Here is a 24,038-nt window from a genome sequence, read left to right as displayed (position 1 = left end):
TGGGTCCAGGTGGGCGGGGCTTGGGCCGTGGCTGAGAGTGGTGACTGCTTTGTTGTGACATCACAAAGTTCCAGAAGTCCTGACGGCTGGTTTTAAGGCTCAGTGTCTGAATACAGGCTGTGTGCATTTCTCTGTGGACTGAAGCTTTGATACTTTCACAGTATTAATATAGAACCTAGACCTGCTTTAGAATCACAAACACATGGACATCTACCTTTAGACTGTGGAGCTTTAAGACAAAGTCAAAACTACTAGAGGCCTGTGGAGATAAAAACTAAAGGAGAAAGTCAACTGTGACTCTTCTGATCACGGAGCATCGAACAGGAAGCTCAGGCTCCACATCACACTTGGTGTTGGAACATCACTGAGGCTCCTGGGTGTTCAGAGACATTCTTCATAGCAGAACAGCCGCTAAAACATGATACTCCAAGAGAAAATTCAAACATGAAGAAATAATAAAAGAGAGATCTGAAATTTATAACAAATTTATTCAATAAAATACACTTGAAAATATACTTGCATGTAGCTCTATGAAGCAGCGTTGCTACAGTTCAATCCACACAGAACAGGCTGCGAGATCTGATCTGAAATCACATCTGTGATCTGAACAGGTGAAGAGAAACACCTCGTGTTTGTTACTTTAACGTGGCCGAATAAACCTTTAATCCAAGTGAAAATATAAAACACACCTCAAATCATTACAATGAAATCAAACTTAGAAACATGGCCACTGTTTAGTTTCTGTAAAATCTGTTTGACAGTTTTGAATTAAATTACATTTCATTTATTCATTTAACAGCTCAAATATTCTCTCTGCTTTCACAGCTGTGTGGCAGGAAAATGTTGAAATTTTTTTTGAGAGAAACTCAAATGCAACAAAGGTCCCCAGATACACTGGAACCAGGGACATTGTTTTGACCTCTTGACCCCACAGACACCAAAACCTCCATGTTCTCCACACTGTAAACTGTCAGCTGTGACTCAGGATGATAAAACAGACACATTCCTACAAAACAAAGTGGGTTCTGACCTCCTGATGCTACAGACACAGATCATCTCTGGGATAAAACCTGGAGCCAGAACCAGGAAGTGACTTCAGCCTGGTCCGGCTCTCTGCAGGATGCCTGGTATCACAAAGCTGCTCATCAGCTGGCTCTGTTAACTCTGGGTTTAACGGCTACGAGCGCGTTCATGTGGAGGAGGGGGAGCTGATGACTACAAGCAGCTTCATCAGACACATGAGTGAAGAGCTTAATGTGATGAGAAACAGTGAGAAAGTGATTCACAAAGGTGAAAAGTAAAGAAGTAGGTTTGAGGAGTGTCCAAAATATATTACCTCGATACAGTCCAGCCCAAATATCACGATATATGATGATATTATAGTATTTTATGTTTCAGGTGTGTGATGTAGCCACTAAACAGCAGTTTGAAGCAGATTGTGCAAAACTACAAAAAAAAAAGCATATGGTGGAAAATATTCTGATATTCAATATTACTGAATATTATGGAATATCAGCCCAAGCCGATAATCACATTACCACAATATAATAAGAAATAATTTACAGAAATAAAGTAAGGCTAAGGCTTTAGCTCTGTTTTAAGTGGACACTCAGGATCCTGTTAGAATGATGACTCAGTTTTTTCCGGTGGTCTGATTGGTCAGTAATTGGGGCTGATCTGACCCTCTGAAGCTAGCCCTGCAGCATCTGTTACCATGGTGATCTACCTGGTAAAAAGGGAGCCAGCTTCGTGGTGGAAGAAACCCTGAGTTGAGCCCACACAGAGCTGCTGACCCTGTGATCTCACTCTGTGGTGCAGGAACCTGGTGGAGCGCTTGATTTCTTTTTATGAATATATTCACTCCAGGTTTTCCAGGACCTGTAGAATCTGTTTTTGCAAATGCAAATACAAACATTATAAGATTTGGCCTCGGTGATGTGTTTCTGTTAAATGATTGTGCTGCAACTTTGCACAAAAGATCTGAAAAGATGAACCTGGTTAAATGAAGGTGAGAAACGAGCTCAGTCTTTTCACTGTCTCACCTACGTAAAGGTAACAGCGATATTAAGTGTTGCACATTTGATAAATTGTGATAAATTACCAGCACAACCTCATATTTAGTTTCCCCAAAACACACTTTTCCTCCCTCACAGCCTGAATCTTTAACCCGAACCACAGATGAAAATGCTCCATGCTGTGCGTTGTGTAACAGAATATGAAGAAGCAGCGAGAAACGACACAGCTGCTCTGGAAAAGGCATCAAACTGAAGCTGAACATCATGTTTCTATTACCTGCAACTGTGTCATGGGTTTAATTCTCTAGAGGTGGAGGATTTCTGGAGGGGGTGGATGGACTGGAGGGATGATGTGAACGTTTTCCTCCAGTCAGCAGCTTGTGTCGATGTGACGTCATCACAGGGTTAAAACATGAATCTGTACGTGTGCATAATCTGTTGAAACTTATTTGATTTACTGATTCATTGCTTTTATCATTTCCCCCGTGTGTTAATGAGTCTCGTCCCTTTTTTATCACTTTTTTAACACCAGGAATAAAAACCTGTTTGTGGTTCTGATCATTTCACCTAAAAATAAAACTGAGAAACTCTTCACTAATCAGATCTGTTCCACGTTTATCCTGGTGATGTAAATCAGTGCCTCACATCTATTTTTGTCCCTTATCCAGTCATCCACTCCAGGTCACCAAAACCACTAAAACCACTGGTCTCCATAGTAACCAAATCCACGTTAAAACAAAAAAAACACCACATATTCATCACAGAAGCAGCAGTACTGACCCTGACATGACCCTAATGACTGTGTGCTGAAGCAGAGGAACCGTGGAGTCAGCTGAGGAGAGAAGCTGATGAAGGTTATTAGATGATTTAACACGTCTGTGACTGTTGAATATTACAGCCTGGCTTCCATTTAAATAACCTGCAGAGATGCTGATTCATCAACTCTTTGATTCATTCAGATGATGATTTAAAAAAAGTGCAATAAAATTATTTTGTTCCTCAAATCTGAATTGAAATCTTAATTACAAAGTAAATAATCCTGGCCGTATTAAGGAACATCCTGAAAATAGTTTTAGAAAATTCACAGCAAAGTGCTCCGGCTGAATTATAATCATCACAGTGAACAGCAGCTCAGCCACAGGCGCCACAGGATGAAAGGTTCAGGATCAGTCTGTCAGTTTCTCCCTGATACACACTGACGATTGTGATCATTGCTGTGTGAACTATAGCTGAGGTAAACGTCTTTAAAGGGGCTATTTGTAAGTTTTGCTATTGCTACAGCTAACGTTAGCGTTAGCAGCTGTTTTCTTACCAGTAAAGAAAATGCTGTGAGTTCATTCCTTCACTCACTAAGAGCTGTCTCCAGGTGGAAAACAACGCCAATATTAACTGTTACCTCTACCACGTCTTTTCTTCTACTGAAGTTAGCATGCTAACCAGCTAGCCCTGGCCCTTTCTGAGAGCAACTCGCTGTAGCCTCCAATCTGCCCTGAAGACGTAGCTGCTCAGAGGACGTATTATAACCTCATGTATCATAAATGCAAAGATGGCTGAAGCTCGTCAAGTGACAATCAGCACCATCTGCTCCCAGCGAGAAAACTGACAAACAGCCCCTTTAAGGCGACTCTGTGGAGTTTGACCTGCACGAGCCGCTGCTTTGTTTGTCTCATGATTGCCAACACGGGTTCACAGTATCCCACTGACCTGCAGGGGGCGGGACTGCAGCAATGTGAAACATGTAAAATTAGCTTTAGGAGTAAGGCATTCAACATGTTTGTTTGACCTAAGGCACAAAATAACTAATACTTCACGTAAATGTAACTTTTGTTTGTTTGCAAAAACTCCACAGGGAACCTTTAAAGGGCTTCAAGACTGACTTAAACGACCATCTGGTTTCCTGGCTGTAATCATTCCTCCTGTAGGTAGAGAGCATTAAACTGATCCTTTCTAATGCACTTTACAATGTAAACTTCACAATGTGTTTTTGCACCGGACGAGGACTGTGGATTGTGTCCCCATCACTGACTGAAAGTGCATCAAGAAGGGATCTCTGAATGGTTATTACGAACAGGAAGAATGATTAGGGCAAAAAAAAAAAAAATCCTCTTTCAAACACCTGCCTGGAAAATTGTGGGTCTGTCCTTTAATCCGCTGTGGAGGTTGAGACTGCAGAAGGTTTGACGTGAAGCTGACTTTGCTAAATGTTTGTTACTTTAAAGCAGCTGGTAACTGAGTCTTTTCTCCACCTGCTTCACGTGAGCTTCACTACCAACAATCTCCAACAACATCAGAAACAACCAATCACAGACTGCTGTCTCTGCAGCCGTAGCACTGACACGTAGCTGTATATTTGAGAAGATGCAGCGTAGCCTGTTAGCGCACAGACTCTGAGAGGAACGGAAGGAACTCTTGCCCTTAGTAGGCAAAAGGGATTTTAATTCTTTCACTTCTTCAAATTTCTGCCATCAACATCGTAACTGAAAATTTTAAAGGTCCCGTATTTTTACAATATGGGACCTTTAAGATTTTGGCAATTAGTTGGACTTCTTGTCCATCCTGAGAAACCTGATGTTTCACATGTCTGTACATAAATGTAATGTACCATAACTGATATTGAGATCTGAATTAACAGAGAGAGAATAATGTGAATATGTGAAATTGCTCCTTCCTCTGCTTCTTATAATCATCTGTTTGTCCCCACATTTCAAAAAAAGGTTTCTCCAAACCATAAAACGGTGTTTACACCATTTTAATTGTAAAGATGATTTGTGAATACCTTCTTTTATTTTTGAAAAAAAAGTTTTCCCTTTATGAATGTTTGTGGCTGATCGCAGCTAAGCACGGCTCTTAGGATTATGGTGAAGTCAGAGCTGCAGCTCTCACTTTTGGATGCAAACAGTAAACTGACCCTTCACAACGATCACTGACCTGCTAAGACATACTTTTAGTATGACTGAATAAATGAATGATGCATAGTACAACAGAGTATTACAAAATAAATAAATTATATTTGTGAATAAAGTCGTAATATTTTGAGAAAAAAAAGTTTTGATGAAAACTTACTCCTTACTAGAAAAAGTCGTAATATTTTCAGTCTGCATATGACACATCAGTCCAACACTTTATGCAAGAGAAACAGTTGAATAAGATTAATACAATTTGTCTGGAAATGCTAAAACAAATGTATGTAATTCAGTCCCCCAGCAAAGAAATATGAATTACTTATATAATTACTAACCTTTTCTTTTTTTCCTGTAATACCAAGATGTTCTTGTAATATTGCTATATTTACAATATTGCAATATTGTATATTACAATATTAAATATTTATAATATTATAATAATAAAATAATAAAAAAAATTAAATATTCACAATATTGTAATATTGTACATGACATTGTTTACAATATTTGCAATATGGTAACATACAATAATTCCTCATTACATCATGACCTTTTTTTTTTTTTTTTTACAATATCATGACTGATTTGTGAAATATTACAATTACAATTTTTCTCCTAATATGATAATTTTACTTGTTATTTAGTGTTTTTTTCCTCTAAAATTATCTGCATTCTCAAAACATTGTAGCTTTCTTTTAAATATTACGACTTTTTCTTGTAATGTTGTACTATTATTATTTTACCTGTTAATATCACTTTAACTCTTTAAGTACTATTAAATATACTTTATTCTTGGAAAATTACGGAATTTTTGTAATGTCATGATATTATTCTTCCGACTATTCTTGAAATTACATTTTTTTACTCTCTAAATTACCAGTTTTTCATAATGATATCGTTTTCATTTTCTTTTTTTTTGGTTCCATTTTTGTCTAAATTTTTTTTTAAATCATGAATATCCTCCTGAAATCTTGGCTTTTTATTGTTTTTATGACTTTGTCTCAGGTCCTGATATCTTCTCAGGATATTGGGGCACTTTGGCCCCGGCACTCTATAGTAGCATAGTGATTGTACTCTGCAGTGTGTGTGCGTTGTTCTAGACCTCCCCCTCGCTCTCCTGCAGGTTGTGTTTAACCAGAAACTCTTTGATGGTTGGCTGATTGTCTAACCCCGCCCACTGCTCCTCCAGGTGCTGCAGAAGCTCCTCCCACTGCCGTTTGTCTCTTCCTGTCTGCCACGACAATCGAACCACAGCCCGTAACAACGGCAACAGGAGGGGGTGGGGCCGGTTAATAAGTGGGCCTGGTGCATCAGTCTGTGGGAGGGGGTTCTCAGTCAGTGGGTGGGGCTTATCCTCAAGAGGGAGGGGCTTGTCCTCTGTGTTAGATTGAGTCTCAGCAGGGGTCAGGACACGGAGGGCCAGGTCACAGTGATCCCGGGCCTCCTCCAGCTGGTCCACTTCTTGGAAACAGCATGACAGCCCCACTAGAGTGAAGAACCAATGGGAAGAGGCAGGGGGCGTGGCCTGAGCCTGGATGTCGTAGTAACTTGCCCAGCCCAGTTTTTGTTGTAGTCTCTTGGCGTTGAGCAGCGGACCCAAGGCCTCCTGGTAACGTCCCACCCTCAATGAAACAAGACAAACTCAACTCTGAAACACTGGAGCAACAACTCTACTTGTTCTAAACTACAACCTCTGCAGGGCCCTTTATTGATCCAAAACCTTCTCAGAAAACAGCAGAAGAAAAGACACATGCAGAGAAGACAACAAACCAAATCAGCAGCCTGACCACTGTTTTAGGAAATTATTCTCCAGGAAAAATTTGCAGCTGAAATCACAAGTTAAAGGATCAACTATTATATTCATGTAAATTATATTTCGTTTTTATATTACTGGCTTTCCCTTCAATTTCAAATGAAAGTCCTGTAATTGATTAAAAGCAGCTGTTTTGCATCAAATGTTTGGGCTGTCCTCACTCACGGGCACTGGAGGCCTTCAGGCTCTCGGCCCAGTCCAGGGCCACCAGTTCCACCCGAATGATTTCATCTTTACCTCATCCTTGAATAGGACGAGTATCTGTAGGATTTTATAGATATTACTTGTCTTTCAAATCCCGTCTCTTTATTTAGTAGATTACTCATAATGATTCCTTCAGATCACTGAGCAAGGGAATTAAAAAAATCAAGACCAGACTGTGAAGGAATTCACAGCTGGACAGGAAACAGAGGTAGAGGCAGGAGGGTTTAGAGTCTTTAACATTTCACAAATCTCTAAGATATGTGGCAAACTCAGCTGAACTTCATTTTTAGCTCTTTCATAAGAATTTAAAACATTCTGACTGTGGATGAAGATGAGACCCAGGGTTGACTGCAGGGACGGCAGTTGCAGACGACGCATATGTACATTATTATATTATTATTATTATTATTATATCACCTCCCTCACTGAAGGCTGCAGTTGTGCTCACAGCAAAAAGCACCTGAGTAAAATATAACCTCATCTCAGTGCTTTTGCTTCTCTGAGGTTAGAAAGAAGTGCTGCACAGTGTACCAATACTACAAACAGTATGATGCCCATTTTATATATATTGGTGCTTCAAGAATGAATCATTTAAAACCTGCCCCCCAGCTCGGGGGGGACATGCTCTTCTACTTCAGAAACAGATACTGAACAGAAGTTCATCTAACGACACTCAGTCAACCTGAAGCATGTCAGTCAGGATTTTTTAAACCCGCCATATCATAAACAGCTGGAGAGAAACAGCAAACTGCTGCAGCAACATCAGAGAATCTGATCTTGTGACGCCGACTTCAATTCATACAAAGCTGAATGTATCTAATTTATAATGTTAGACAGAGAAAGTACAAACTGCACATGTGTAGGACGTGTCCCAGGCAACACGTTCAGATTCATCCTCTCGTTACACAGAGTGCTGTTTGGATGAGTTAGTGTGTGTCAGTGTGTGAGTTACCTGATGAGCAGCTGTCCGGTCTGCAGGTCGGTCAGGTAGAAGAACTGCCGGACACACAGCGCCCCCCGCAGGCTGGACAGTGAACACAGGTGACACAGGTACTGCTCGAAAGCCCGGCTCCGCTTGGCGATCGTCTCCGCCGTGAAGTTCCTGCGCAGCTTCTTTCCTGCAGTGATTAAAACAAGTGGTCAGGTTTCAAGAGTGACCCCCCCCACACTGACCCACTGACCATCCAACCAGAAACCTACCTATCACTGGCGTTCCTCTCTGAGCGTGAAGAGCCACAACAACAACAGGCCTCATGTTAAGACAGATGACACAACTCCTACTCACGTGGGAAACAGACACGTTCCATCTGGTTTCCGTGGTTACGGCGCAGAGTGGCGTGAAGGCGCTGGAAATCCGAGTATCGGCGGGTGATTATGGCTGGAGTCTTATCGCTGCCACCAGACTGGATCACGTGGATGGTGTACAGCTGGGGAGACAGTGGCAGACCAGCTGCTGTGACGACGAGCTGAACCTCCTCAGCACCAACACGGTGACATGTGGTCGTTCATTAAAAACCATTTTGTTTCAGGACGTCAGTCTTTCAGAAGTGTCCTTTCAAAAGACTCTGGACATGAAGCTGAAAGTTTTCTGAGGTAGTGCATTCAGGTTCAACTGTAAAAATGACCTCCCACGCCCCCACCCCCCTTTGATTTCAGTGCCTAGAACCTCTGCTCAGTTCTCTATTCCACATTAGGGTTTGAACTCACCACATATTTTGAGGAACCGTCCTGCACCACGCTGGCGTCAGTCACCTCAAACAACAAGCTGTCCGTCAGCCGCCTCCCAGAGGGGAGGGGACTTCCTCCTCCGAGTCCACGCAGGCTCCTCCAGCTCTCCTGAAGCTGCCGGGTCAGCAGGGAGGAGGGGGAGGGGCCTACTGGAGACACCCCGACAGGACTGGTGTCTACAGGTGACAGGTGAACAGACAGGTGAGTTTTCATACCCTCAGTCCATTTAGTGTGTTTCTTGACATCAGAGCTGTTTTTAGATTTTTCACCAAATCTATTCAGGTCTGACACTTTTTCACATCATCACTTAAGGCCTCAAATCCTGTGAACAGGGACATGATGAGTAATCAGCGTATGAATGTATAAATATATAAATCAGTCTCAGAACTGGACCTCGGTGTCTGTGTGTGAACACAAAAATCAAAGTCAGGAAGCCAAACGCTGATCCACAGAATTAAAACTGGGACAGGTACTGGTTTTACTCCACAACACAAACTGCGTCACTACTTTTAACGCCGACCTGTCAGAGACTTTGTGAGATCTGCAGTTTGTGAAATGAATACTGGGTCATAAAACGTGGTCGGGCCGTCTGTAAGTGACAGTCTGCTCCTGACAAAGGCCGTCTGACCACCACACACCTGAATACAATGAAAGGCAGGACAAGTCTCACACCAGGACACTACCACTACGACTGTTGTTGACAGAACAGCTGTTCAAGCTGAATCAAGCTAAACTATGATTCATGAAATTGCTGTAAAAGCAAATAACATCATTTTCTTTATTGAATCAAACAGTAATTGAGGACGTTGTGTTAAATCATTAAAACACCTCCTCACCTGTGCTGCTGAGCCCCTCCTCCATCGACTCTCCCAGGAAGTCGGAGTCACTGTCCAGTCCCGACCCCTCGCCCTCGGCTCCGTCCTCGGCTCCTCCTCCTCCGCTGTCGAAGCACAGCGTCCCTCCGAGCCGATCGGTCACACACTCCTCCTCCTCCGCCAGCTCCGCCTCCCAGTGGTCCTCATTGAACTCCTCCTCTTCCTGTCCGCCTCCTGCTTCCTGTTCGATTCCCGCCCCCTGACCATCTTTAAACAGCGAGCGCTTCAGACGGTCCAGCAGCCGAGACGCCATGACGCTGCCTGGCCACTGCAGGAGGGGGGCTGAGAAAACAACAGGGGAACAGCATAAATCAACATTTGTAAGCACACTGAGAGTCTCGCAGCTGATTGGTTTGGTTTAAACTTTAGTTTCAGTGGTGTGTTGGCAGGAAGAACAGAAAGGTATGTGCCAGGATGACGGTAACAAATCTGAGAAGGTGCGGCTGATTGACAGTAATGATCTGTCATCTCAGTGACATCATCACAGTTCGACAGAAACTTGATCTGTAAAGTTTCAGTTCAGGTCTGAGATCCATCCAGACAAACTCATATTTTCCTCCAGCTGCTGTCAGAAATCTGAGGTGACACACTCGCCACAGAGAATCAATCCAGTTATAAAGATCTACTCATGGTGCGAGTCAATGTTTGTGGGTTCCAATTTCATTAAAGGTCTCATCCAGTCTAAAGGTAAATGTCCACGTGTTTGTGATTATAAAGCAGGTCTGTATTCACATACTGAGCCTTAGAACAAGCCGTCAGGACTTCTGTAACTTTGTGATGTCACGACAAAGCAGTCACCGCCCTGAGCCCCGCCCACCGGGACCCAACATCCAACCTTGCAGGATTTGGTTTCTCTGCATTTTTATCTGAAATCTGCTTCATTTTTATTTGATCACTCGGAAAACAGTCAGCCAATCAGAAGAGAGGCTCAGATCCTCTCTTCTGATTGGCTGACTGACCTGTTGTTACTAGAGCTCCAGAGAGAAGCCTGAGAGAGGAGATGTAAAACTACACTGAGGTGGTTTTTGGTTCTTAAAACCACAGATATATCTTCTGATGGAGATCAACACTTCAGATAAAACACTGAGAAGAGTAAAATATGGAGCTTTAATGTGAAGATTTTCTGGTCTTGGTAAATGAGTAAACTATGATGCTAAACATTTTATCAGTTAGTCAAGAAAATAATTGTCAGACAGACCAGTTATGAAAATAATCACTAATTGCACCCGTTGGATCCAAAATCTTTAAAATAAGGAAAGTAATAAGGCATCTTAGAACTAATATTTTCAAATCATACCAAAACTATTTGAACAAATATATTAGGGACGGCTCTGATATTAAATTAATTAAGTAATTTTTGAAGCAAGTTCCAGCTTCTCAAATGTGAATATTTACTTTGTCATAATTTTAGATTCTTATGTTTTGGATTGTTGGTCAGACAAATCAAGCTTTTTCTAACTGTCCCCTTCACTTCTGGGAAACTGTGTTTGTGTGTCTTTTTATAGACTAAACGAGTGAGAAAATAATCTGCAGACTAACTGATAATATCGTGGCTGTAATAGTCTGTTTGTCTTTGGCAAAGTCTCTGCGGAGAACAGGGAGAAGAAGGTGGAATATTCAAAACACACATTTGTACCCCCGCACTAATGACCGCCTGTTTACTGCCATGAAACTGGAGCCAAAGTGTTAATCGAGCTTCATGGTAAAGATCAACACCTTCACCTCCAGGATCCAGGTCACTGAAGAACTAGTTGGTCACATTTGAGCTCCACAAGCGCTCTGATCTACTGTGCAGCAGGCTGAGCTGGCTCCAGTTACAGAGCTGGCAGCCGCTGTGAATGGAAATCGTGTCACACATTAATAATACAGCCGCTCGCTAAGTCAGCCTGGAGCCAGGAAAACAAAGCAGCCGGCGAGGCTTCGGCCTGCACAGCTTCATCAGGATCCCTCAGTCTGAGGTTCAGTGTTTTCAGCTCATCAGGTGCCTCGGTTAAAGGAGATCGAGTCTTCTCTGAGACGCAGCAGATACATGTGAACCAGTGGAGGGTAAAGTCTGCTGTGGAAGAGGCTGATGTATTGTCCTGACGTCCACGTCTTATGGAAGGAAAACTTTTACCATGAACAGTCAGTTACAGTCACTTTTTCTACCTACTGACACCTCTACACTCAATCGATTACTGAACAACGTAGATTTCTAGATCTGGATCACATTAATGACCATCTGCCCCTCAGTGCACGAAGACACAAACACGGGTTGACATGTATGTGGTTATCTTAAATATTGAATAAGCAGCTGCAGGAACAACATGACAACAGAACGATGTTGTGTTCCTGGACCAGTCTGTGCGTTGGCTCTCTGATTACACTTCTTATGTTGTTGCTGTTGTTGGTCTGCTGATTTTTTTTCAGGCTTTTGTTTGGGTAAACATTTTGCCTTTTTGTCCACGACATTAACTATGAAGTAATATATTAAAATAAAAAGAGTGGGAAAAGATCAGGCTTGTTTCATTACCTTTTGTTAAAGGCTGTGAAATACTGTGTAGTATTGTCTACCTCTCACAAAAAGACAAGAAATGTCCTCAGACCCAAACTGTTTAGAAAGCAGCACATCTTCACATTCAGAAAGCTGTAAACAGCAAATGTTTAATATATTTAACTATTTATTTATGTTTAATTATTGACCTAAATTAGTAAATAGTTGTTAGATCTGTTGTTCATTAGCTTATTACTTGCTTAATCTTGCATTTGCACCTTGTTTAAAACCGCAGCCCAATAAAAACAAATGAGCTGTTATCTATACTGTCCTCCTGTCAACAGACAAATAGAGACAGAACTGAATCATATTTTTTTATTGAAGGTATAGATGCTTCAACCACATGAGAATATCAAAATACTATTTTCAAAGTCTGGGCTCATTTAATTTCCCTCTAAACTCTCCTGGATTATTAAAGAACAAAACAGCATAGGGAGGAGGACAAGTTGGGATTTTCGAGGCGTCAGTGAAAGCAGCACACTGACCAGTTGAAGTTCAGCTGGTTAACGCCAGAATCAGCAGCTTTCACCCAGACAGGAGGGTCGGTCCTGGGGGAGAGCCTGGGGGAAGCTGCCGTGGAGCTACCTGCCAACGCTGGCAGCTCCACGGCAGAGAGGGTCAGTCATCGGCCTGAGGTCCAAATGTCCCAACTTTACACGTTAGTCGGTATTAAACGTTACCGACAACGTTCACGTAGCTAACTAGCAAAGCGGGGTTTGGGACCTGAAGCTAACCGCCGTTAATCCACCCCGACCCGGTGAATGTGAAGTTTAAAGCCCGCAGTTTAGAGCCGCACAGTCCCGTTTCCGTGGGTGTCCTCACGGACTGGACGGAGCTGCGGTGCTAACGGCTAAACCCGGCTAAACCCGTGCTAACGGCTAAACCCGTGCTAACGGCTAAACCCGGCTAAACCCGTTAGCTCACTCCACTGCAGAGTTAGCGAGAAGGCTAACAACTGTGTCCACAGCCAGCGGGGCGCTTCGCGTCCTGAGGTCTGAGTAACTCACCCCTAGGCTGGAAGCTGGCAGTCCCCGCTCCTCTCAGTCCATCTCAGCAGGTACAGGCAGGACCTGGGGGCTGGTCCCGGTGCTGTCGGTGTTTCTGGGGCTCACACACACTCACGGCTGACTGACAGTGTCCTGACTCCTGACACTCTCCCCCGCTGCAGCCTGCGGGAGGGGGCGGCTGCACACAGGGCGGTGCAGTGCTCCGGCAGCACACAGGGGGGCGGCAGTTACCCGACCCCCCACGGCTCCGGACCCAGCCGGTCCCAGCGTGCCACCGGGGGGCAGCTGTGTGCAGCCCAGGGGCAAATACATGTGTTGATGTTGGAGGCTTCGTGCTGTTTAAAGGCAGTTTTTTCTCCCCACTGTCACCAAGTGTTGTGTAACTGTGGTGTGTCTCTATAATACCGTAAAGTCTTGACATTACCCTGTAAAGTGCTTTGAGATAATGAAATAAAACTGAATTTAATTTAATTTTTAAAGTGAAAAGAAGTACATCCAACCTCTGCAGCAAAGAGACATTTAAAACAAACACATATTGATGCACTGTCACTTTTTAGTTTATGGGCTTAATATAGGCCACATACTGTCACTGGGCTCCCTAAGTTAAACATGAGGGTGGAAATACTCCACTTTGTGTTTGTGTGGCTCAGGAAACATTGCACTGATAAATGGACCAATGGATTCCACTACATATCAGCAAATTCTGGTTACAAATGTCCTGTGGTGAGTAAAGAAAGTGAAAGTAAAAATGGGCCAGCTCCTACAACAAGACAGTGATCCAAAGCAGACCTCAAAATCTGCCATGAACCACCTCAAAAAACACAAGCTGAGGCTTTTGAAGCAGTGGTCCACAGTGATCTGCAGCAGAAGGGAGCGGAGGACCTGCTTTATAATTAAAAAAGACATGGAAATAAGGGCGACCCATGGGCCAAGTGGTTAGGGCTCATACCATATGGATCCAAATGCTGAGTAGTGAATCATATGGGGTAGCTCAGCTAATTTTAAATACGTAAAAGAAATAATGATTAACAAAAAAAATAAGTATCCACATGTTTGTATTTGGGAGGAAAATAAACATACAAGTTGAATAAAAAACGAATGTGGTGCTGAAATTTAGGGTATTTATTGTTACAGTGCAGAAGCCTTCCAACCACCAGGGCTGGATCAACCCTGTTTCCTCCGGGGCAAAGACTAGTTGTTGGGCAGTTTAACCACCTGTGAATGTTAAAAAAAGTGCAGTGGCATTTTTGTGTGACAGTAATTAGACCCAATATATTTCATTGCACTGTGATGTGAATTCTTGTGGACATGTTTAAACTGGAGTTTAAGGCTGTGAGAAAACACTGAGCGGCAAAGCATTGATCCTGTTCTTCTACTTCTACCAACACAACACAAAAACAGCACAATGAGATATTAGGTGATATTAAGAATTCATCTTCTCCTTTGTTGTGACACATGTTTCCTATTTGGTATCTTTAAAGTTTCAGACAAAGACGGAAACCCAGACCTGGACTTCTCTGTGATGTCTACACCCAGCTGAAGCCACTGGAACCTGCATTATGAAGAACAATGCAGCCTTTCCTACGGTCTTTGAACGCAGCAGGTTTGAAGGGCGTGGTCAACCTGACAGAAACAGGAAGGTGATGCAGTGGGCGTGGTGTAAAGCGACACCAGCAGGTGGAGAGCCTCCACCCTGCAGCAGCAGGAGTTCACACACAGTCTCAGCGGCAGACACACGGTTGACCTTCTGCTCACCTGGACAGGTAAGAAAACCAGCAGCTCCTGCAGCCAGGACTGGGCCCGGACCAGTGACTGCTGCTGGATCTGCTGACTCTGTGTCTGAGTGTGAAAAGGTTTGAAGAAGTGGTTTTGAAGCGTGTGAGTGGAGTGTGTGTGTCAGCTTGTGACCAGATCAGGGTGTGTGTACTGTGACACTGCGGGTTGTGTGCTTGTGTGTGTAATGTTTTTTAATGAGTGCAGTTTTTTACAGCTTCATTCTCCTTCTCTTGCTTCTCTTAAAATCCCACTTGTATCTTGTAACATTTAGACATTTCAACAGTATCACACAAACCTTCAGTGAAATTATTGGATGTTTACTGTCAGTGAAATATTCAAACCCAACACCCACCTGTTTCTGACCGTGTCTTTCTGTTCAGCGGAAACATTCAAGATGTTTGAATCCGTCTGTTCTTCACCCAGTTCAGTCAAACTCACACAGGATCTCTACCACTGAATACTTCAAATTAACCTTTGTTGGGTTTGAACAGTGCTTGGCCTAAAAGTACAGCAGAGCAGAGTTTAAGAAGCTTTGTGTGAAGTCTTCTCTGAAGGTTTAGATTCTCACAGAGATACCAGTATGTGATATGAGTCAGGACTTCGGTTGAAATGGTCATTTTTACATTTTATATTCACTGAAAAAATGTGAAACTGATGAGGATATGATTCTTGCTGGGGGCAAGAACTAGACAAGCACGTTCCCTCACTTCTGGGGAGAATGATTTGTAGGCCGGGGCGTCTCTGCTGCACCACAGCGCTTCATTTATGGTCTGTTGTGACACATTTTACCTTTAAAACACTGCAGCTCCTGCGATTCAGACAGTGTTTCGATTAATTGTTAAGCTCTTGACTAAACGCAAATAGAACTTATTGATTCATATGTTGGAGCAGATTTAAACTAAATTCAAGACTTTGTTGTAGAGTTGTGGGTTAATTTTATGGAGAGTTTCAGGGCTGAAGATTTAGTCAAACATCTAGAACAGACTTAAAAAGTCTGTGATGTTTGAAGTTGAACGCTGTTAAAGATTAACTTGTTTTAATTGGTGACTTTGACCTGAACAACTGACACATTCAGGGCAAAGTCACCAGTCGGCACAGAAACAGGTTTGATCCACAACATGAGCATCACCTGTGGTGTTTGAAGAGTCTCAGTAACACTGCTGTCAGTGAAGGAGCTGCCTCAGAATAAGATCTGTTTCAAACAGGATGTTGTGGAGCGACATACTGTGACAAAGTGAAGGTGAACCAGTGACATATCAGCTGTTACAGAGAGACACACTTCAGAGACCTGTTTACAGCCTGATGTACTGACCACAAACATCAGGACCTTGGTGCACAGGTCATGAGCGACACCACAGTTAATCGTCTTGTCCACAAGCTCACTTCATGTTCTCAGACAGTTTCCACTGACTGACGTTCTCCTGCTGTTCTGCTGACGTTCTGCTGATGTTCTCCTGCTGTTGGTGCAGTTCAGGATCACTGTGCTCCCTCAGAGAGGATTTATGGCTCAGGGTTGCTCCTCGTATCACCCTGGTGTCTTGCCGGAGGGATGAATGAGCAGAAATGAGGCGGATCACTTGTGTCCTCGCTGACGGCTGTAGGGCTCAACTCTTAATTTGTATCTGTAGCAAGCTGTTGCATTGTGGGATTATTAGAAATAAGGTACATGATGGAAAATCCTGTTGTACGTTACATTGTGGGAATTCTTGAGGAGGATATAGAGCACAAATGTCACACTCAGAGTTCACTCAAATAAGATGGTGGATAGTAAATCTGTGTGGAGACATTTCCTTCGGTGTCAGACACTTGGCAAAACTCCGGGGCAGAATCAACCTCAGCCCGTCTCTATTTCTGTTACCCAGTAACTTCCTGGTTAAATAAAGCTTAAATCAACTCCAGAGCTTCTCAGTAGCTCTTCTGAGGATGTGTTTGAACCATCAGCTCTCTGGTCACAACTGCAGCTCACTGTCATTTTCATTATTCACTATTCAACTAGTTAGTTTCTCAATCATTCATTCATTCATCATCCACACTGCTTCAGCCAATCAGCTGACACTGGGTGAGAGTGGGGTGCACCCTGGACGGGTCCCAGTCTATCACAGCTGACAACCATTCACACCTGTGGGCAGTTCAGAGTGAAGCTACATGTCTTTGGACTGTGGGAGGAAACCCACGCAGGAGAACATACAAACTCCACACAGATCAATCATTTGGTGTCAAAACATGAGTCACATGTTTGTAGAGCGTTTAGAGACGTCACTGTCTTTTTCCTGCCCAGCAACACTTTGAGTTTTCACTGAACAGCAGAGAGTGACAGGTGGCTCGGCCTGTTTGAGGAAAACGATATTTACCACAACACACAGCGTCAGAGTGCAGTCAAACAAAACAACACCACAAAACCACAGCCCTGAGAATGAGCCCAGTTACAGCCTCAGGAAGATGGACTGAGGCACATTGTGTTCTTCATGTGTTGCTGTAGTTGTGTTCAGCCTCTGGGATTTTAACTGCAGCATAACTCTGGTGTCCAGTGGTCGAACCTATAGATGAAGTTTGATCTTATTGAGATTTAAATAATGAATTGAGCCGGAGTGTAGCCGTCACACTGGTGTGTTCAGGGAGTGTTAGAGCTTTGAACTAAAGTCACTCTACCGGTCCCTCCACCTCCAGACCTGGGAGGGGCAGAGAAGGCTGACACAGACACAGCTGACTCACAGCTCGACCAACTGACTGACTGACTGACCGACCGACTGGTAACTAACTTGACGACTGACCAAAATGTTTCCACACGTCTGCAGTCTCGGGGTTATTAACCATCTTCAGCTTATTAGACCAGCTTACTGCAGGTGTGATCACTGGATCGTGATCGGACCAAAATAGTCACGTGACAAATGCCATTGGAAGACAATAGGTCTGTTTGACTTCATTTAGGGCTGCACAGCGTTGACTTAACTTGATGCATACTGGACTTAAAACAGTGTATGCTGGTTACACGGGAGCTGCAGAACATGACTTTAAAGCTCCGCCCAGTCTAAAGGTAGATGTCCATGTGTTTGTGATTATAAAGCAGGTCTAGGTTCTATATTAATACTGTGAAAGTATCAAAGCCTCAGTCCACAGAGAAATGCACACAGCCTGTATTCAGAAACTGAGCCTTAAAACCAGCCGTCAGGACTTCTGGAACTTTGTGATGTCACAACAAAGCAGTCACCGCCAGTAGCTGATGTCTTCAGATGTAAGAGTTGGGGGGATTCAGGTGTTTTGTCATGTCTGTGAAGAGTCTGTGACTTAAATGTCGTCATCTGCTCGTCTACGCTAACGGCTCCGTACACTGCACCGACAGAGCTGTGTGGCACAGATGAATCACATGCATCAGGCTTTGATACGCAAACAATAGTTGTTACCAAGAGTCATTCAGTGCTGGTTTGCAGATGGATCTGTTGACAATAAGAAAAAGAGAGCGTCACCAGACTTGTACTTTAATGAGGGGATTACTCTCTCATCCCACCTCAGCTCCAACCTGTTGCACAAATTTGAAATTCCCTGACTCCACTAATCTTTTTTTTTTCTATACAGTGAAAGCCTCTCCGTAACGTCTGCTCCTCTTTTGTTTTGTCTCCATTCAGACAGGTTGAATTTAAAAGATACATTTCAGTCAGTGTAGAGCAGGGTCATAGTAAACAGGCTCCCTGTCTGTCTGTCTTCTTCCTGCAGGGCCTCAGGTCTGAACATGCTTGCCCTCCTCCATCAAACCAGTCAAACCGCTCAACCTATCGTTCACCACACATTCACTCGTCAGTGTCCGTTTCTTCTTTTACAGTCTGCAGACACAGCTGTTAAAGTGCACCAGCAGTGACAGAACAAGACTACGTTCATATTTAAAATCACGCATGCACCAGATTTCCTGCTCAAATGTAAAAACCCTGTGACATACCCCCACCCCCCCACCCTGCAGGCGGTGTTCATCATTTCCCTCCTCTGTTGGCTGCTGTCATGTTGTTTCTCCTGAGGAATTTGTTTCTCTTGTAAAAACTCTTCCTGCCACCTACAGCCTGCCTCTGAACAGGAGAGCAGATTTAATCAGTCCCCTCTGTCCACACACTTCTCCACCCACTTGCCTTCTTCCTGTTTGTGAGAAGGAGTGTAACACCAGGAACACGTCTCGTGCTGTCGTTTTACTGACACAGTGTTTTGTCGGTGGTTTTGTTTCCCAATGTGCTCGATCCGTCTGCTGAGCGAATATGTCGTCTGATGTGTTACAGTCTGACTGTTGGAGGTCTACAGTTCTCACAGTAACCAAACATTTACTGCAGACCTGTACGGTTGTAAATTTGACAGTATAGATGGCAGCACCTCCTGCACTGTGACGAACGCTTTACTTTCTATTTTCAACAGTTTATACGTTTCAGAGAGAAATGTTCTTTGTACAGCACTATATTTATCTGATAATTAAATTGGCTCTTGGCAATAATAAACTGTACAGGATTAATATTTATTCAGTATATTAAAAAAAGCCAGATAAACAATTCCAAATGTTGTAATGTATAATAACATCAATTAATATCTGCTATGTGTTGTTCTGAGTATGTTACCACCTCGGACAGATTATGAAACAACTGGCCCCTGGATACAGACACATAAAGGCCCTGACTCCTCCTCTACAGGAGCAAATCTCCCAGACTGGAGGAGCTCATGGCCGTTTTGAGTCTCTGTGCCGTTCTCCGTCTCTTTCTGGTCATTTGACTGAAACATTAACAGCCTCCTGGTGGGAAGATGAAAATGCAAACTTATGTAATCAATCAGTTAATTCAGATAAATCCAGAAATTAAAATGTTGCATCCCAATGTACAACAAAATGGTTCAAAGTCAACTCCACCTCAACCAACTGCAGCCGCAAAATACTGTTTCCACAAAGACAAACGAGTAATGATCTCATTAAAGATAATAACAGTCACAGGGGACATTTTCTGACTTGAATACTTGTTTGTTTGTAAAGCCCTAAAAGAACAGGACAGGTGTGTTCAGCTGCTGGGTGAAATTTAGATTCAGTTTAGTTCAACAAGAAGATTCAATGATTCCCTGTTTTTAAAATCTTCAGTTGTTCATTCGTTCTGTGCTTTAGCTTCAGAAACACTGAGACACTGAAATAACAGCTCTCAACCTCTCGTGTGTATTGTTGTATTGTTGTTGTATGTTGGACTCTCTACATGAAACCATGTGCCTCACATCAGTGATGTTGTGTGTGTGTTTGTTGTCTTCACAGTCCAGCCATGAGGGGGCCGTCTTCTCATCCTGTCCTCCTCCTCTTGTTCCTCACCCTCTCGGTCTGGACAGCAGCGGCGTCAGGATTCAGGATCTGCTCCTACAATGTGCAGAATTTCAACCGCAACAAAGCTTCAAACTACAGAGTGATACACACTCTGACACGGGTAGGACACACACACACACACACACACACACACACACACACACACTGTAAGGTAGTGTATTTGTTTTCTGATGCTGTCTGGTGTTGTACAGGTTTCATTCATTTCATTTTCACAGTTTGAATTTTTCTTATTGCATCATGTTTGAGAACAGACTGGGGGGGGCTCGCTGTGGGAGAGTGGTTATTAAAAAGTGAGGTTTATCATTTCTGACGTCTGTGAGGTCAGTTGTTGTTTTTCAGAAGTGGGTTGATGGCGTCACATTTCATTGTCTTCATTTTATTTTCTGTGCTTTAACATTTAAAACAACCTTCGTTAAAAATGAAATTTTCTCAACTGCTGTTTCCAACAACAAAGAAACATTGAACCTTTAACGTTAAAAATAATTTGTATTGAAAAACTGCAGGTCCCCTGGTTTGCTGTCAGACGGAGCAGGTGTTATTAAATGAATAAAGTGGTTTTCACACACAGACAATAAAGGGGATCAAATGCCAACTGTGACAGATCATCTACAATCTCATGGAGCCGGTTTAGGAGCCTAAGGTTTACAGGGTGAATCAAGTTCTAATGAAAGACTGACTGGGTTGAACTGATAAGTAAATATAGGATAAACTGTTCCTCTGGTTTTTATTTATACAAAATAAAAACTCTGTCTGTCTGCAGGTGGTCTCTCGCTGTGATATCTGTCTCCTGCAGGACGTGAGAGACCCTGAGAGTAAAGCCGTCAAGGCTCTGCTGTCGTCTCTCAACAGGTACAGTGAAGCAGGTTGGGTAGAGCTTTCAGTAGCAACCAAAAATCCTTGGGTTAAAGGTCATGACTCGTTTTATATAATGAACAAGTCAATGAAAAAGCTGTTACCACTTTCTAAAGAGAGACTTTTTATAAAAGGTTTACGTTCCTAATGACCGTCTTAATAGTTAATAAATACTTTACAAACTGTTGATAAGAACAAGTCTTGTTACCAGTCACAAATCCCACTGGCTGGTTTTCACTTTGAGGAAACTTTCTAATGATGAAGATTTTGTTAGAACTTATTTTTATTAATTGTTGATAAATAATTTATCAATACTTTATTTTACTTTTTAGACACCTGTTAGAGGTATTTTTCACAACCCAGTTACTTATTGTTTCTAAAAGGCCAGTTTGATAATAAATGTGTGTACGAGAACAGGAATACGAGTTCTATGTATTTCAGTTCAAACTTTAGTTTCTCTCAGTATCTTTACTGATTGTAGCTGATTTTTGTACATTAAACCGATGGCAGGACAGACTTCATCACAGGGTTCAGACTCCATCATATCAGTGGCAGGAAGCTTCAGTGAGTTTTTGTCAGTATTTGTAATTCACAAAGCCTAAGATGGTGTTTGAAAGGATCAGGTGAAAGCACAAAATATTTATGTTTTATATAATAAATTTCTCCTTTACTCAACAACAGTAGCTGTTAAAAGTGATTTTGGACACAGAATAAAATCTGACATCTTTCTCACGTTTGACTTTTTTTATTTAAATGTTGACAAAACTTCACCCACTAAACTGAAGGATTTAAAAATGAATGTACACGCACAGTTTATACCAACACTGCTGTAACCACATTATGTGTATATTAATACAGTATGATCATTATGTGTCTGCCTCCAACAGGGAAACTGACAGGTACAGTGGATTTCATGAGCATGTGTGACATCATATAATCATAATTAATCATCCCAATCAATCTTAATTTACGCGCTTTACTAATCCTAATGCCTGTGATAACAGGTAACACTTTATTTTGGACAGTCACTGTCAACACGTTGTGTCTCAACAGATCAGACTGTTTGTTTGAGCATCAACAGGTTCGTTTGTTAAATGTCAAACAGATGGAAACATGTTCTGACACATGGAATAACCCTGACTTCAGTCCTTTCATTAAGCTTGAGGTTAAAGGAACATGAGCCTAGCCTAGCTTAGCACACAAAATAAGGAAAGCTAAAGACTGGAGTCCGAAACTAGCTTGACAGCTAACAAGATACAGCATGATATTAAGCTAGCTTTGGAGTTGTTCCAAGGTAATTTTGTTTTATTTGCTATTGATGGAGCTAGGCTAGCAGTTTCCCCACCCACGTCTAGTCTTTGTGCTAAGCTAGGCTAAACACGTTGTAGACCTGCAGTACATTATCTCTTTACTGTAAATCCTAAAAACGTTTTTCAGCCAAACTGACAGTAAGTCCCATCCAGGTGGTGGTCAGAGGTTACGGAACCAGGTGACTGTTGACTAGAGGCCGTTCTTGTTGAGAGTCAACCACACAGACTTACTAAAATAAAGTGTTACACCTTGTTTTATCCAAGGGTTAAATTGGGGATTTTTTTCTTTATGTGTGAGAGAGGAACAGCCCTGATTTGTTTTGATAACTGCTGCTTTATCTGGCATTAAGAGACCCAGTGAGAACTATAATTCACTGATATACGTTTCAGATAACGTTGGCCCTGAGAGTCAAACCACTGTTTGCAGTGATCCCATCACAATGAATTTATTTTGATGTGAAATTTTATTGTTTAAACCTTTACATGAGAAACACTGGACTTCATGACATTTCCATATTGTGTGTAACATGGATTTGTGTGTCGCCAGTGTAGCAATGAAATTAGTGTCATGTTTCTTGAAACTGATCCAAATGCAGTGTGTTCCCCCAGAAGAGAAGTGGGCCCAGTATTAAGCCCTGTGGGACACCACATTCAACTCACTGTGGTCAGTCAGACATTTATGAAAGCGTTGGCCCCTAGAGACAAAGTCCTCAGCATCAAAGATCTAAATCTAACAGAGATGGTTTAGAGTCTGGTGAACTTCTCCATGCAGGTATAATTTAGCACATTAGATCATAATCGACCACATTTAACACTAATGACCCTGATGAACACAGAGATAAGTTACTTCTGTTATGTACTTTTACTAGAGTAGAATTTTTAATGCAAGTAACCTTCATACTGAAGTAATAATGTATCTGTCTGTCTGTTTGTCTAGTACTCATTCCACTATTGCTAATAAGCAGATAAATAATTTTTCCACAAAAATCTGAATCATTATAGTTATTGATAGTGATATATTTGCCATTTTTGGCTTAACCTTATAAATGGCCCAATTTAACCCCAGTTAAATTACTGGAACAAGGGTTTGCTTTGCTTTTTTTGCAGCTGCTTTCATTCCGGTGATTTCCAACAGGAAACATACAGACGGTGACAAATTAAAGGAAAAACCTGAGAATAAAAACCTGAGTTTAGACACAGTATGACGAAGCTCCCATCCTCAGGTCACGAGGGGGTCACTGACGGTTTGATGAGTGTGAACATGATGTGAATCCTATTCTACGTCCTGCACAGCCACCTGATCTGGACCCAGTCTGAACACCTGCAGGAGATTGTGGACTGATTTGTCAGACAGTGCTCTGCCAACACCTCACGAAGACTTTATGTTGGTTTTTCCTTTGATTTGTCACGTGTCTGTACAATCTGTGGTGGTTGGTGTCCAGTCTGCTCATAGTTAGCACTGTTAGCTGTTAGCTAGTTGGTTACCTGAATGGATATGTGGGATTTGTAAAGCTCTCTTCCTCCTTAACAAATGCATGTCTGTTGGAGTCTCTGAGACCAGTCTGAGGGTTTAAACCTTGAATCCACGTAGGATCAAAAACATCTGAATGTTGTTTGCCTGAAGTGAGGTTGTTGTGTATGTGTGGATCTATGGGAAACATGGCAAAGGCTGATATGGGAGCTAAGTGAGGAGCGT

The 24,038-nt window shown here is 42.4% G+C and overlaps 2 protein-coding genes across 3 annotated transcripts in view; one reads left to right on the top strand and one right to left on the bottom strand.

The window, feature by feature from the left end:
* Window positions 1-469: 469 nt before the first annotated feature.
* On the bottom strand, window positions 470-14,496 carry snx21 (sorting nexin family member 21). Its single transcript, XM_071458765.1, has 6 exons — window positions 13,079-14,496; window positions 9,500-9,820; window positions 8,643-8,839; window positions 8,221-8,362; window positions 7,888-8,053; window positions 470-6,540 (listed from the first exon to the last, which is right to left on the bottom strand). The coding sequence occupies exons 2-6, from the start codon at window positions 9,789-9,791 to the stop codon at window positions 6,015-6,017; spliced, it is 1,323 nt and encodes a 440-aa protein (XP_071314866.1). The 5' UTR covers window positions 9,792-9,820; window positions 13,079-14,496; the 3' UTR covers window positions 470-6,014.
* LOC139606539 (deoxyribonuclease-1-like) overlaps window positions 12,582-24,038 on the top strand; it is a 15,634-nt gene continuing 4,177 nt past the window's right edge. Inside the window, exons 1-5 of one of the 2 annotated variants that reach the window (XM_071458778.1) lie at window positions 12,582-13,128; window positions 14,560-14,841; window positions 20,115-20,280; window positions 20,941-21,029; window positions 21,920-21,931. In XM_071458778.1, the coding sequence (XP_071314879.1) occupies window positions 20,122-20,280; window positions 20,941-21,029; window positions 21,920-21,931 (260 nt within the window). In that variant the 5' untranslated portion in view covers window positions 12,582-13,128; window positions 14,560-14,841; window positions 20,115-20,121. The remainder of the gene's footprint in view (window positions 13,129-14,559; window positions 14,842-20,114; window positions 20,281-20,940; window positions 21,030-21,919; window positions 21,932-24,038) is intronic. The other variant, XM_071458779.1, reaches the window with a different exon arrangement.

Source organism: Trachinotus anak, unplaced genomic scaffold (genome assembly GCF_046630095.1).
Source record: "Trachinotus anak isolate AG129_WGS33_773 ecotype Australia unplaced genomic scaffold, CSIRO_AGI_Tana_v1 ptg000022l, whole genome shotgun sequence".
Classification (NCBI taxonomy): Eukaryota; Metazoa; Chordata; class Actinopteri; order Carangiformes; family Carangidae; genus Trachinotus; species Trachinotus anak.
This window is presented reverse-complemented; position numbering and strand designations above follow the sequence as displayed.